Raw genomic sequence first — 14997 nt, forward strand, 5'->3', positions numbered from 1 at the left:
CAGTTCCACCTCACCACAGCAGCTGGTCCATGTCCCAGACCCTATCTATTGAAGTCACATGTGTGGGTCTCACTGGCCTGTGTCCCTAATCCTATTCACTGGAAGATCCCAAGGCATTTGTGTGAAATCTTCTACCCCTCCTAATTGTTGGTAACTTCCTAACCACAATGCAAAGCATTTAGACTCCTGCCAAATCAATCAATCCTTTACCCCAGCCTTTGTGTGATTAGTCGAAGGATATGTACACAAGCCAGGCTCCAGCTAGATGGGGTCTGGTCATCTAACTCATTCCTCTGCATCATTCACTTTTCCTGTGTTGGACGCAGGTGACACTAAATAAAGAAACATTCTCTAAAACAATAATTTCCAAAGCACTAATATTTTTGGTTTTACATGGTGGAAAATCAATGATTTTGCAGTGGAACACAATAAGATTGTTTTTCTCTATGAATCACGCCACTCTGGAATTTCATCTGGCCAACTCCTATTCTGAAATGTGCATGCACAAATGACTCATTTTCTGCATAGGGTGCACACTTATTGACATATTTTCTTTATGCAATGTTCATTTGCAGAGTTCCAGGGAGAAATTAGGTCATCATGTTCCAAACCACACCAACTGTTGGCCATTCACGGGAGAGCCGGACTATTTGCTATGCAGCAATGGGATTTAAAGGATCACTCACACGTTTTACTCAGTCTCAGCAGTCTGCTGCTGAACAGCCTTGAAGCCGACAGCTGATTCTGAATCCTACGCTCACCAACAAGAGTGACCTTGCTTAAGATTCACACTTGAACCTTCCTCACAGCTTCCCAGCCTCCAGGTTATTCCAGGTGGTGGCAGCAGCTGACCCAGGCCATGCTGCACATCGCAGCGCAAGGGAGGCCACCAATGCTCTCTGTTCAAGCACAGGGGACTTTCTCTACTTTTCCTTGGGTAGGACAGCATGGTGGCACAGCAGTTAGTGCTGCTGTCTCACAGCTGCAGGAACCCCGGTTCAATCTGTCCATGCAAAGAATAATGTTCTCTCTGTGAATGCACCAGAATATGCAGTTTCCTCACGTCCCAAAGACATGCTGGTAGATTAACTGGCCATGGTAGGCCTTAGAGTAGGTTAACAGCAAAAAAAAAATCAAAGGGGAGTTGATGAGCATGTGTGAAAGAGAATAACACTCAGGAGTACAGGGAAATAAAAAGTGGGGAAACCGGACCAATGGAATTACTCACCAGGGAGCCGGCATGGACCTAATGAACCAAATGGCCTCCTTCTCTGTCACTATAAGAACATGAGGCATGTGGATTTCCCAACACTGCAGCTTCCCACCCACCTGACCCTCAGCCTCCCCTTCAGAACCTAGGACTCTCCATCAATCACAAGGACTGCCGGACTGCCACTCACTGATCAATCAGGGCATGGGTGAACATGAGAAGAATGGCCTCATGGACAATGCAGGCTCTGCAGGGAACGTATGTGCCTGCTGATTCTTAGGTAGTCAACACTACTACCATGTGTCAAGGCGTGAACCTTGTGGGATTAAGGCTACCCCCTCCATCATTGGCTTCTGTCTCCAATCTGTGCTCTAGCCACTTAATAACAATAGGCACAACACCGGGATGGTTCTATGTGGAGAATATAATCAGTAACCCCAAAATAAGAATATTCTGAGTGTAGCCTTCCAGGATGCTTTCTGGTACTCACCAGTCACGGCTTTGGTACCATTGGCTACAGCAACCTGCACAACCTAGCCAATAGGAGAGCTCAGGCTTTACCTGGAGAAGGAAGAGCAGGAGGACGCAAAGGAGAAAGAGGACAAGCTGGTGAGTGATATGGACAAGGACGACTAACAGGCACAGGATGAAGATTATGGCACTCAGTGTGGGAGGGAGACCCTCTCTCAATGTAAACTCAAGGACCTTCCAATTGCTCACAGGTTCTTCAAAGCACACCGCTTCATAGGTTCCAGATCCAGTTATGCACTTCTACCAGGGAGGGACTGTACACAAAGCACCTTCCATTTATTGTCATTAGATAGGTGTGCAAGGCCAGGAGTCACTGTGGCATGGTCATTCTGCCTCTGGAATCATTCCAGTTAAGTCAATGCACCAATCATCTCACTGCGTACACACAACGGCCTTCCCATAGCTTGAAACATTCTCTGAATTCTGCAGTGTCTAACCTTTTATCAATTCATATCCATTTCCTCTTAGCAAACAACTTTGACTGAGCTTTCAAGTTCTGTAAATTTCATTTTATTTATAATTTTAATAATTAGGCCTTGTTCTTGACATCTTTATCACATGTGGCATTGATACATTTTAAAGGTGGCATTATCACCTTTAATGCCACATGAAAGGACCATGCTTCATTTGCATCTGACTGGTTTAAGCACATAAAATAGATAAAATACCAACAAATAGCTACTTAACAAATGGGGCAAATGACAGAAATAAATCAACCATTTTCCATCTGTTAAGTAACCATCTGATCCATTGAACTTTGTTGGTGCATTGTCAATATCACATCTGACCAAACACTTTAAGTGAGACACTTTAAAGTCCAGTAGAGGTACCTGACAAGATTTACTCATTTATACTCTTTTAAAATTAAAAAAAGCATTATGCAAAGACACATTATGTATTGTATTTCATGCATTGCACATTGAGTCACCCTTCATGTATTAGATTGTGTACTGAAAAGTAATATGATACTTGTAACTGATTAAATTCAAAGTTTGTATTCCTAAACCAACAAGTCACAATTAAGTTAATGAGTGCTAATCAAATCAAGCATATGAAGGTGGATTAATGTGAAGGTGGACCATGTTTCATTTGCATCTGGCTCGTTTACATTCTTAAAATACTAACAATGCTTCATTTGTAAGGGGCAACCTGAATCATTCACCCTGCTTAATGCCCCTTCTCCCCTATTGCTTTTTATCACGCACTCCATTCTGCTCTGCTCCATGGTGTAAGCTGCACTGTTTCATTATTTACACCTGATATCTTTTTTCCTTAATATATTTTTTAAAAACTATTTTCAAATATCTAGTGAGACCAGAGGCTGAGAAACAGTTAGCAACATTATAAATACAGAAGGGATATAGATTGCAAAAGAGAATTAAATATATCTATAAAACTGAATTTAATGCCTTGAATGTCTATATAACTGGTTCTTTACAACCTATCTGTAAATCCAAGGTTGAAGTTTGTTTTCTTGCCATAGATATTGCTCCATGTTTATGGGAATTACCAAACACATCTGTGTTTGCACTTCTTGTAATATCTCAGGATACATCATTGAACAGCAAGCTATTATTCTTAACTCAATCATAATTTCTACCCACTTGTTTTATTACATTTTCTATAAACAACAGAGACAGTACATTAATACAGTACATTGGATTAATGTACTAATATATAATTTATTTTAGATGGTACCTAACATTATATCAGAAGAGTTAAAGCGCACCTTCCATCGTTTTGGAACATTCAAAGCACTTTACAGCCAATAAAGTAATTCTGGTGTAAAACCACAATGGGAAATTTTATACAACTAACAAAAAAAAAGCTGTGATATTGGTTAAATCTTAAGTATTGCCAGGATAGCACACTCTTCATTGAAATGCTGTCAATGGAATTTTTGTATCAGACAGAAGGGGCCTCAATTTAGTATCTCATCTGAAAGCTGGCACCTCTGACAGTATAACTCTTCCTTGGTACTTCAATGTTCAGACTTTGTGCTCCAGTCTCAGGATTGAGATTTGACCCTAAAGCCTTCTGACTGAGAAGCAGGAGAGTGACAAGTGTCAGTTCTACAGACATTGAATTAAACATGCATTAAGTCTATGAAATACTAAAAGTAAAGATAGGGTGAAAATTGCCTGCTCCAGTACAGAAAATAAAAGCCCTAGCCTCATTTACAAGAATAGTTTGTATCAGTAATTTTACTTTGTATTGCTGACACTGATCTGTGTCCTGCACTCTGTTGTGCTGTTTTGGAATTTTGCAAACAAAATCATATAATGTCATTCAATGAACTCACTGATCAATTTCAATATCTATTGAAATCAATTACTAAAAGTTATATATTACTGAAGGGGCAGGGTAATTTTATGCTGAAGAAGAAAAATATTAATATAATTGTACTCATCATTTCAAAGGTGGCAAATATTAAGCTGAGGACCTGACTGGAATTCACTTTGGAAGGAAGAGTCCAGAGAAGCACATTTGATTCTGGTTCTGAAGTAATGAGGAAGCAGCTGACAAAAGGTCAAGGTTACACAGACGTCTTTGAGAAATGATGGTAGGAATTCTTGTAATAGCCAGTGTGCAGTGACGATAGCAAGAAGGACAGGCAGGTGAGAAGTCAGGATAATTTGCTGAACAATAGAAGTACAACAAATCAGGATGTTAGGATAGAGGATGAGGTATATAGAAACATGTCTAAGATAGTGTGTAGTGAGGATGGTAAGAAGGACAGGCAGGTGAAAAGTCAGGATAATTTGTTGAACAATAGAAGTACAACAAAATCAGTAGCAGATACTGGACTAAATGTACTATATTTAAATGCATGTAGCATTAGGAATAAAGTAGATGACCTAGTGGCACAACTACAGGTTAATAAATACGACATTGTGGCAATCACCGAGTCATGGCTTTATGACGGATGTGATTGGGAACTGAATGTCCAGGGGTACACAGTGTATAGGAAGGATAGGCAGGTAGGCAGAGGGGGAGGTGTGGCCATGATGGTTAGTAATGATATAAAATCAATAGAAAGGAAAGACACTGGGTCAGAAGAGGTGGAATCCTTATGGGTGGAGCTAAGAAATAGCAAGGGTAAAAGGACAATAGTAGCAGTTATATATAGGCCCCCTAATAGCAGTCAGGAAGTGGACGATAAGTTGCAGTTTGAAATAGAAAAAACGTGCCAGAGTGACAATGTGAAGATAATTATGGGGGATTTTAACATGAAGGTGGACTGGGAAATCAAGCAAGGCAGTAGATCTCAGGAGAGTGAGTTTGTGGAATGCCTAAGGGACGGTTTTTTGGAGCAACTTATTGATGAGCCCACCAGGGGATCAGCTGTTTTGGATTGGGTGCTGTGTAATGAACTGGAGGTGATTAGGGAACTAAAGGTAAAGGAACCATTGGGAACCAGTGATCACAATATGATTGAGTTCAGTTTCAAATTTGAGAAGGAGAAGCTGATAGCTGGTGTATCGATATTTCAGTGGAACAAAGGAAATTACAGTGGATTGAGAGAGGAGTTGGCCCAAATTGATTGGAAGAGTAAGCTAGCTGGAGGGATGGCGGAGCAGAAATGGAAGGAATTTCTGCAAGTAATAAGGAAAATGCAGGATAGATATATTCCAAGAAAAAAGGGTTTGAATGGAGAAAAGGCACAAATGTGGATAATGAGAGAGGTGAAGGCTAAAATAAAAGCAAAAGGGAGGGCATACAAGGAAGCAAAAATTAGTGGGAAAATAGAAGACTGGGAAACTTCTAAAAACTTGCAGAAAGAAACTAAGAAGGTCGTTAGGAAAAAGATGAATTATGAAAGGAAGTTGGCAGATAACATTCGAAAGGATACTAAGTTTTTTTAAATATATAAGGAGTAAAAGACAGACACGGGTTGATATAGGACCAATTGATAACGGTGCAGGAGAGATTATAATGGATGATAAAGAGATGGCAGAAGAACTAAATGAGTATTTTGCATCGGTCTTCACTGTGGAGGATATCAGCAATATACCAGTTAGTCAGGGGTCTCATGGAATGGAACTGAGTTCAGTTAAGATTACTAGAGAGAAGGTGTTAGGAAAACTAAATGGGCTAAAGACTGATAAGTCTCCCAGACCGGATGAGGTGCATCCCCGGGTTCTGAAGGAGGTGGCTTTAGAGATAGTGGAGGCATTGGTGATAATTTTCCAGGAATCGATAGACTCCAGCATGGTTCCGGAGGACCGGAGGGTCGCAAATGTAGTTCCGCTGTATAAGAAAGGTGGGAGGCAGCATAAAGGAAATTACAAACCTATTAGTCTGAAGTCAGTGGTGGGAAAGTTATTGGAATCGATCCTCAAAGATGGGGTTACGGAATACCTAGAGGTGTAAGGCAAGATAGGTCCTAGCCAACATGGTTTCGTGAAGGGAAGATCCTGCCTGACCAACCTATTGGAGTTTTTTGAAGAAATCACATGTAGGGTGGATAAGGGAGAGGCGGTAGATGTTATGTATTTAGACTTTCAAAAGGCCTTCGACAAGGTGCCGCATAAGAGACTGATTAATAAGATGAGAGGTCATGGAATTACAGGTAGGATAACAGAATGGGTGTGCATTGGCTAGTTGGCAGGAAGCAAAGGGTGGGAATAAAAGGATCTTGTTCTGGTTGGCTACCGGTTACTAGTGGTGTTCCACAGGGGTCGGTGTTGGGGCTGCTTCATTTTACCTTGTACGTTAACAATTTGGATGATGGAGTAAATGGTTTTGTGGCTAAGTTTGCGGATGACACCAAGATAGGTGGAGGAGTAGACAGTATTGAGGAGACAGGAAGGTTGCAGAGAGACCTAGATAGTTTAGGAGAATGGACAAGGAAATGGCAGATGAGATTCAATGTTGAGTAATGTGCAGTTATACACTTTGGAAACAGAAATAAACAGGCAGATTATTATCTAGAAGGAGAGAAAATTCAAAGTACAGAAGTACAAAGGGACTTGGGGGTACCTGTGCAGGATACCTTAACGGTTAACTACCAGGTTGGATCGGTGGTAAAGAAAGTGAATGCTATGTTGGCATTCATTTCGAGAGGTATAGTGTATAAAAGTAAGGAAGTGTTGATGAGGCTCTACGGGGCACTAGTGAGGCCTCATTTGGAATACTGTGCACAGTTTTGGGCCCCATATCTTGGGAAAGATGTGCTGATGTTGGAGAGGGTTCAGAGGAGATTTACGAGGATGATTCCTGGAATGAAAGAGTTTACGTATGATGAGCGTTTGTCAGCTCTTGGACTGTACTCACTGGAGTACAGAAGAATGAGAGGGGACCTCATAGAGACATTTAAAATGTCGAAAGGACTGGACAGAGTAGATGTGGTCATGCTGTTTCCCTTGATGGGTGAGTCCAGGACCAGAGGGCACAATCTTAGAATTAGAGGGTACAGGTTTAAAACAGAGATGAGGAGAAATTTCTTTAGCCAGAGGGTGGTGAATTTGTGGAATTCCTTGCCACGTACAGCAGTGGAGGCCAGATCATTGGAGGTGTTTAAGGAAGAGATAGATAGATATCTAAATAGTCGGGGTAGCAAGGGATATGGGGATAAGGCCGGGAATTGGGGTTAGGTTGTTTTTTCTTGCCACCCCCTGCCCACCCCCCAATTTCTCATTTCTTTTTTTTCCTTTTCTTTGGAGCAGACTCAATGGGCCGAATGGCCTACTTCTGCTCCCTTGTCTTGTGATCTTGTTTGAATCCAGGATCTTTGTTGTCCCAACTCCAAAGGGAATTGTTTCAGAATTTTTAAAACAAAATCATATAATATCCTCAATGAACCTATTGATCTATTTCAATATTTATTGAGTTCAGTTACTAAGAGTTATAAATTATCTAAGGGGCAGACTGTAATTGCACTTCTCATTTCAACAGTGGCAAATATTAACATTTCTTTTTATTCATCATATAATTATCCTACCCTTTCTTAGTAAATGAAAATACCACAGGGTCAAATTTCCAAATCGAACTCCCTATAGGCAAGTCTCTAATGAAACCTATAGAATTTACATTGCCTCATATAATTTAAACCTCAAATAGTTTATTATCCATGATATTGGAAACTAACATTTTGCATGTGGAAAACATAGAAATTCCTGTGACTAAAGGTTATACTTACAGTGTCAAGGATTCATTGTTCATTCCTTGAAATGCATTTTCTGGGATTGATAAAAGGTGCAAGTTATCACATATTTCTCTGAAAATAAATGGAAAGGATGTTGAAGGACACCAATTAACAATGTCTTATTAACCTGCAAATGTCAGCAGTAATATTTATAGATGCATGTATAAATGACCACTTAAAAGAATGCAATTTCTGTATATCTGCTGGTGTGAATATTTTCCACTCCATCTTGCATTTCCTGTCTGAATCTAGTTGAAGCACATTTTCACCAATGTCACATTGGTAGGAATTGTTGTGCTTGTACCAATATTACAGGGAAATTTGAACATCAAGCAAAAAATGTGCCTTCTTGGAGATATGACACCTCACTATTTACCTTGCTGCCAAAGCAAATAAATACTTCCTAACAACTCAAATAAATCCTTCTCAGCCTTTCCTTCCCTAAAGTTCTCCAGCCCTGGTGACATCCTTATAACTCTCTTCTGCAGCCTCTCTAATGCTATCACATTCTTTGTGTAAAATGATGACTAGAACTGTCTAACTAATGTTTTATTTAGTTACAGCACCTCCCCCCTATTTTTGTACTCTGTGCCTCAGCCAATAAAGGCGAGTATTTCATGTAGTTTCTTAAGCACCTTATCTATTTCACCAGCTAATGCTTGTACATTCTGTTATCTTGTTTCCCTTGCTCACCCTCGCATTTCTCTTTGAAAATATTTCATTTACTTCCCCTATCAACCCAACAGTGGACACTAACACATTCCCTCAAATTTGACTTTTCTTAAGCCAAATAAGCCTTTACTTTCTTAATGGAAGTTTTATTTTAAAATCCACATGTTGATGTTTACATTAGCTAACTGATGATTGAGTTTGACTCTATGAATCATTCCCCAAGCATTTTGTAAAGGCAAGTCTGCTTTAGTTCCCTTCCCCAGCAGTTTTCACAACCATTTTGTCTCCTTGTCATTAGTTGACTAACAAAGTATCTGAATTAAAATTATATATCAGTTGTCATAAGTAATATTTAACACGTTTGCCATTTAATATATAGCTCTCTCCCTTGGTTCTCTCACCCTTACACTTAATCAAGTCTGTGTGATTCCTATTAAATTAATTTTTCTCTTGTGGCACAGATCTGCAGGTACTCTGATCACCATGATATTTTGTAAATCTGTTTCAAAAACTTGATAAATCCTTTATCCTAACCACATCTCACTTTCAAAGTCAAAGTCAAGTTTATTGTCGTATGCACAAGTACATGTATGCACAGGCACAATGAAAAACTTACAGCAGTATCAATGGCACTTAGCATCATCTAAGCAGCATTCACAAGAAAAAATAAACTAAACAATTTTTATAAGAAAGAACACAATTAGAACAAAAAATTCAAAGTTCATTTTAGTGCAAAATGGTCACAGTGTTGTGATTAGGGTTATGCCAGTTGGTCCAAGAACCGAATGGTTGAAGGGAAATAGCTGTTCTTGAACCTGGTGGTGTGGGTCTTCAGGCTTCTGTACCTCTTGCCTGATGATAGCTGGGAGAAGATGGCATGGCCCGGATGGCGGAGATCTTTGATGATACTACCAATGGTGGGGAGGGAAATGCCCATGATGTATTGAGCAGAGTCCACTACTCTCTGCAGCTTCTTACATTCCTGCGCATTTGAATTGCCGTGTTCAATTGCTATTCTTATTTCCTCTCATTTTGCCTTCCAATATATTGGCATGAATACACTGCTCCAAGGCTCTTTCAAGCAATATTCCAAAACTTCTTTTTCTCTCCTTAATCCAGAAGCAAACTGAACTCCTGAAACTAGATGCCCACACAACCCTGTGCCATTAACTCCATCTATTGCCAACACCAAAGCAGGTATTTCTGCCTCAAGGGAAAGATTTAGTATGAGGTTGAAGCTGAACTCAGGAAGAAACGGATGTCCTTGTAATATCGGCTTATAAAAAATCTTCTGTCTAAAGATCCTGTTCATTTCCATGGTTTTAGACTTCACGAGACATATAAAAGAACGATTCTTCATATTGAATTACCTCCTCGAATCATTAAACCTGGATATTTTGGTTACAGAAATGGAGGAGTCCATTAGCCATGGCCATGCACCAATTAAGGAAGTTTCTCGACTTTGTAGTTCATCAAAGAGTACACAGCAACCCCAAGCCATCAGTAATAGTATATTCAGTAGCAAATGCTCCAGTTACAGTACTGTTTGTGAATGTTCAAACTACTCTGGAAAAAACTTGACTCCAATTTACTAAAGGCTACCCTACCTGCATTCAACATGCTAGGACATTGGATTAAAAGAACGGTAAGGCAAGACTTAGCTTTGTGCCTTTCCAAAGCTTTGCTCCATGCAGATTGCAGAGCATGTTAAGGTCATGCCATCTGTCTTCCAAGATGATGCAACATTTTATCAAACTCCTCTTGATTTTAGTTTGCTCAGAGACATTATTTTGGATGCTGCAGAATAGGGTCGCAGCTTAGCAACATATGGGCATCAATGACATTTGATGCAGTAGCCAAAACAATGTGGGGAAGGTAAATGAATGCATATGGTATAGTGACATTAAGAGGGAAGATCAGCCTCCTAAACAAATAGTTTTTACATCCATATCTGGTGCAATATTCTTCTTTACTGTGTGGATGTTCTTCACAGAAATATATGCTACCAAGCCCTTGACTGCAAGATTCCTTTTAATTCTGCAATCAAGTTCAACTCTCTGGAAACGAAAGTTGTGCAAAATGAACAATGGCCTTGGAGACTCTTGTTAAACTATGATGTAAAACACATCCAATCTATCAAAGCATCTGAGATGTTGCTTCAAGATTCCTTGAATGCTTGAAGCTGATCCTGGGATCTTTCTGGAGTGTTGCAGTTTGATTCAGCAGAATAGTTTGCTTGGTCTGGCCTACATTTGACTCCAGACCCACGTCACTGTAGTTAACTCTTACTTACCTTCTGAAATGGACAAGCTGACCAGCTCAAGGGTAATTAGGGATTGCCAATAAATTCTTTTCTTCTAAAAGTTCTCATTCTTTAATGAGCCCCACCCTGGGTTTCTCCACAAATAACTCTCCCTCCTTTCATTGCCTTGCCTCTGCACAGTGTTGTCTCATACTCAGTGCTCGACTCACCTTACCCTAGTCTTCTGATATTTTTGGAGTTTCTTTCATTAGCTTCCTTGGGTAATGATAAATTCTGTGGCCTATTTTACCTTTGGTGATGGTGTAGTGTTGCCATTTTAAATTGGTAAATTGGTTTATTATTGTCACATGTACTGAGGTACAGTGAAAATATTGTTTTGCAAGCCATCCATACACATCATTTCATCACATCAATACATTAAGGTAGTACAAGGGAAAAGCAATAACAGAATGCAGAATATAGTGTTAGAATCAGACACTCTTGCTGATTTTCTTTTCCTTTTACTTCAGATTTATTTCAGACTGACAATTCCCAATTGCCCAAATTTCCCTCTGAATGTAAGGAAATAATTTTAAATAATTTGCAGAAACAACAGGCCATTTTTCACATCAGTAACTTGACCTGTGGGATAAATGAACAAATGGCAGAGTTTCTAGCCACTTCAACTAATTTATTTTCTAACACCTTTTGATACTAGGATCTTGATCTTAATACTGCCCAAACTCTCACAGCCCATTTTCTCTGACTATGAGAAAAGCTTAAGCGAAATGAATCTGCTTAATTTCGGTAATCTTGCATCTTCGATGCAAAACTTGCATTTAGTTTTGACATTTTCACTGAAGGCAGCCATAAGAAAAGCTGGTGCAGGAATTGCAAGGACACAGGGAACACTTTTCAATTTTGGGGCAATATAGTACATTGTTTGAACACAGCAAATGGATTGTAACACTCTCAGCTGCATATAGTATTTGGCTGTGGATTGCATGATAAGATGAGAAAAAAAGGTTAAAAATTTACTATTTACACTGCTGACATCTCTCACCTGGGTAATAAAAGCAAACACCTCTTCCCTCCCTCCCTGCATCAAGTTTATTTCAATTATACTGATAATGTGTAGGGATACTTACAGAATAAAACTAGATGCAATGGAGTGGATGTGAGTCAGATCAGGAAAGAATCCTACCCCGGTATTGCAAATGCTTCTGGTTTAAAAAAATAATTATGAATTGGTGAGCAAGTCAATTAGTAGGAGAACTAAAACACAAAATGGTTTAATTTTAACTTACAAGTTACTGACTGCATCAAAGTTTCACAAACATAGGAGTCTACAATCATATCAAGCAGGTACACTCAGTGGGAAATACTTTTAAAATAATGCCTAATTCAGGGCAATATCAGATATTCTTTAATATGCCCCTTTTTACCTAGAGTCATACCCACACTCAATGGCATTTTCCCTTTCTTTGATAACTCTCATAATCTGAGGGAATTAGCACTATTCAACTGATCTCATGTATCGAATCATCTCCAAAGAAAATTTTGATAAGAAAAATACCTGGAACAGAAAATATCTGCACCATGATGTGCACAGGAAAAGAGTACTAGACACGGATCCTAATTTTCTATGAAATTACTTACTGATGTTGCAGAGGAAATGCTGATAGAGCGCAGCATGCACAAGGTTTCTAGCACCTTATGATTTTAATCTTATTGTATTCTGAAAATTGTGTATCTCAGAGTGCAATTACTCCCTCTGTAATTTTGCACAGCTTTTACATTATGGAGGTATACACTCATGATACTCATTTGTTTTCAATACATACTGCATTGTCCTGGAATACAGGATAAAATATAAAACTGATCTAGAAATTCACAGGTTAGATAAGGATGGGGCCTTTTTTATAACTGAAGTGACTGAATAGTGGATTCTGTGTATAGATATTTTTAAAAAGCAATTTATTAGATGGTATTTTGAAAGCTTGCTGTTAATATTAACATGCCAGAAATTAATGGGATCATGGAGCAAATTGGTTTTGGGAAGAAAACTGAATTTATATTTTCTGGACTGATTGAATATAAATAGTTGTTTTCCTGTAACAATCACACATGACCCAGAGTAAGGTAGAAGAGGCACAATAACAAAATTTGCCAAAATATCTAAATGGTGCAACTTTAAAAGGAGTAGTGATTCAGGTACTCAAGTGAGGTTGGATAGAGTGAGATTATGCAAGCCTTCAATGGGATAAGTAGGAAAAAATGATTTCTATGTGTCCATAAATTGTTAAGAGGCCACAAATGCAACATTAAAGAAAGGAGAAGAAGTGGAGAGGCAGAGAGAGTTAGAGAGACAAAGAATTTAGGAAGGGAATTCCAGAATTTGGGATTAAGCAACTGATGGCAAAATTGCTGATTGTAGAGGATTAAATTCAGTAATGCAGAAGAGGCCATAATTGAAAGATTGCAGTAAAGTAAAAAATAAAAAATGTAATAGAAAGTTACAAAGATAAGGACAAGGTCATGAATAGAATGTTCAGTCTGAAACAAGAACAAGAATTTTAAAAACAGAATTTAAAATCTAAGAGTCAATGCAGATCAGCAAACACACAGAAGATGGGTTAATTGCATGGTGCAAGTTAGGATACAGGAAGCAGAGGACATCACATAAGAGAAAGAAGCAAGGAGAACTTTTTTAATTTTGGGCATCTTGGATGTGGAAAACTTTAGTAGAACAACTGGTGCAAGGAGAATGCACAACAATTTTCATTTGTGGTTAAATACTAAAAAAAGCAAAGGTTTGATAAAAGATGCCAAATGGATAATTCTTTGACAGAGAATGCAGCAGCACTAGATCACAAGATCACAAGACAAGGGAGCAGAAGCAGGCCATTCGGCCCATCGAGTCTGCTCCAAGGAAAGGGAAATAGAAATGAGAAATGGGGAATGGGGGAAGAAGAAGAAAAAAAAACTATTCTAATCCCAATTACCTTATCCCCATATCCCTTGATATCCTGACTATTTAGATATCTATCTATCTCCTCCTTGAACGCCCCCACTGATCTGGCTTCCACTGCTGTATGTGGCAAGGAGTTCCACAAATTCACCACCCTCTGGCTAAAGAAATTTTTCCTCATCTCTGTTTTGAAACTGTACCCTCTAATTCTAAGATTGTGCCCTCTGGTCCTGGACTTGCCCACCAAGGGAAACAGCCTAGCCACATTTACTCTGTCCTTTCCTATCAATATTTTAAATGTCGCTATGAGGTCCCCTCTCATTCTTCTGTACTCCAGCGAGTACAGTCCAAGAGTGGACAAACGGTCATCATACTTAAGCCCTTTCATTCCTGGAATCATCCTCGTAAATCTCCTCTGAACCCTCTCCAACGTCAACACATCCTTCCTAAGATGTGGGGCCCAAAACGGCGCACAATATTCCAAATTAGGCCTCACTAGTGCCCCGTAGAGCCTCATCAACACTTCCTTACTTTTATACACTATACCTCTCGAAATGAATGCCAACATAGCATTCGCTTTCTTTACCACCGATCCGAGCTGGGGGTTAACCTTTAAGGTATCCTGCACGAGTACCCCCAAGTCCCTTTGTACTTCCGTGCTTTGGATTTTCTCTCCTCCTAGATAATAATCTGCCTGCTTATTTCTGCTTCCAAAGTGTACAACTGCACATTTCCCTACATTGAATCTCATCTGCCATTTCCTTGCCCATTCTCCTAAACTGTCTAGGTCCCTCTGCAACCTTCCTATCTCTTCAATACTCCCTACTCCTCCCCCTATCTTGGTGTCATCCGCAAACTTAGCCACGAAACCATTTATTCCATCATCCAAATCGTTAACGTACAAGGTAAAAAGGAGCGGTCCCAACACCGACCCCTGCGGCACACCACTCGTAACCGGTAACCAACCAGAACGAGATCCTTTTATTTCCACTCTTTGTTTCCTGTCAACCAGCCAATGCTCCACCCATTCTGTTATCCTACCCGTAATTCCATGACCTCTCATCTTATTAATCAGTCTCTTGTGAGGCACCTTATCAAAGGCCTTTTGAAAGTCTAAATACACAACATCTACCGCCTAGGTGAAATGATTGCACTCTCTGATGCGGAATTACATCTTTTTGAATCTTAAAGGCAGAAAGCAAAAGCAAACAAAAAAAGAACAA

General features: G+C 39.4%; 1 protein-coding gene across 1 annotated transcript in view; it reads right to left on the minus strand.

The window, feature by feature from the left end:
* Nucleotides 1–14997, minus strand: part of LOC127568013 (lutropin-choriogonadotropic hormone receptor-like) — an 88569-nt gene that overhangs the window by 19765 nt on the left and 53807 nt on the right. The window contains exons 5-6 of the mRNA XM_052011259.1: nucleotides 11952–12026; nucleotides 7884–7961 (exon numbers count right to left, since the gene is read on the minus strand). Coding sequence (XP_051867219.1) covers nucleotides 7884–7961; nucleotides 11952–12026 — 153 coding nt within the window. The remainder of the gene's footprint in view (nucleotides 1–7883; nucleotides 7962–11951; nucleotides 12027–14997) is intronic.

Source organism: Pristis pectinata, chromosome 3 (assembly GCF_009764475.1).
Source record: "Pristis pectinata isolate sPriPec2 chromosome 3, sPriPec2.1.pri, whole genome shotgun sequence".
Taxonomy (NCBI): domain Eukaryota; kingdom Metazoa; phylum Chordata; class Chondrichthyes; order Rhinopristiformes; family Pristidae; genus Pristis; species Pristis pectinata.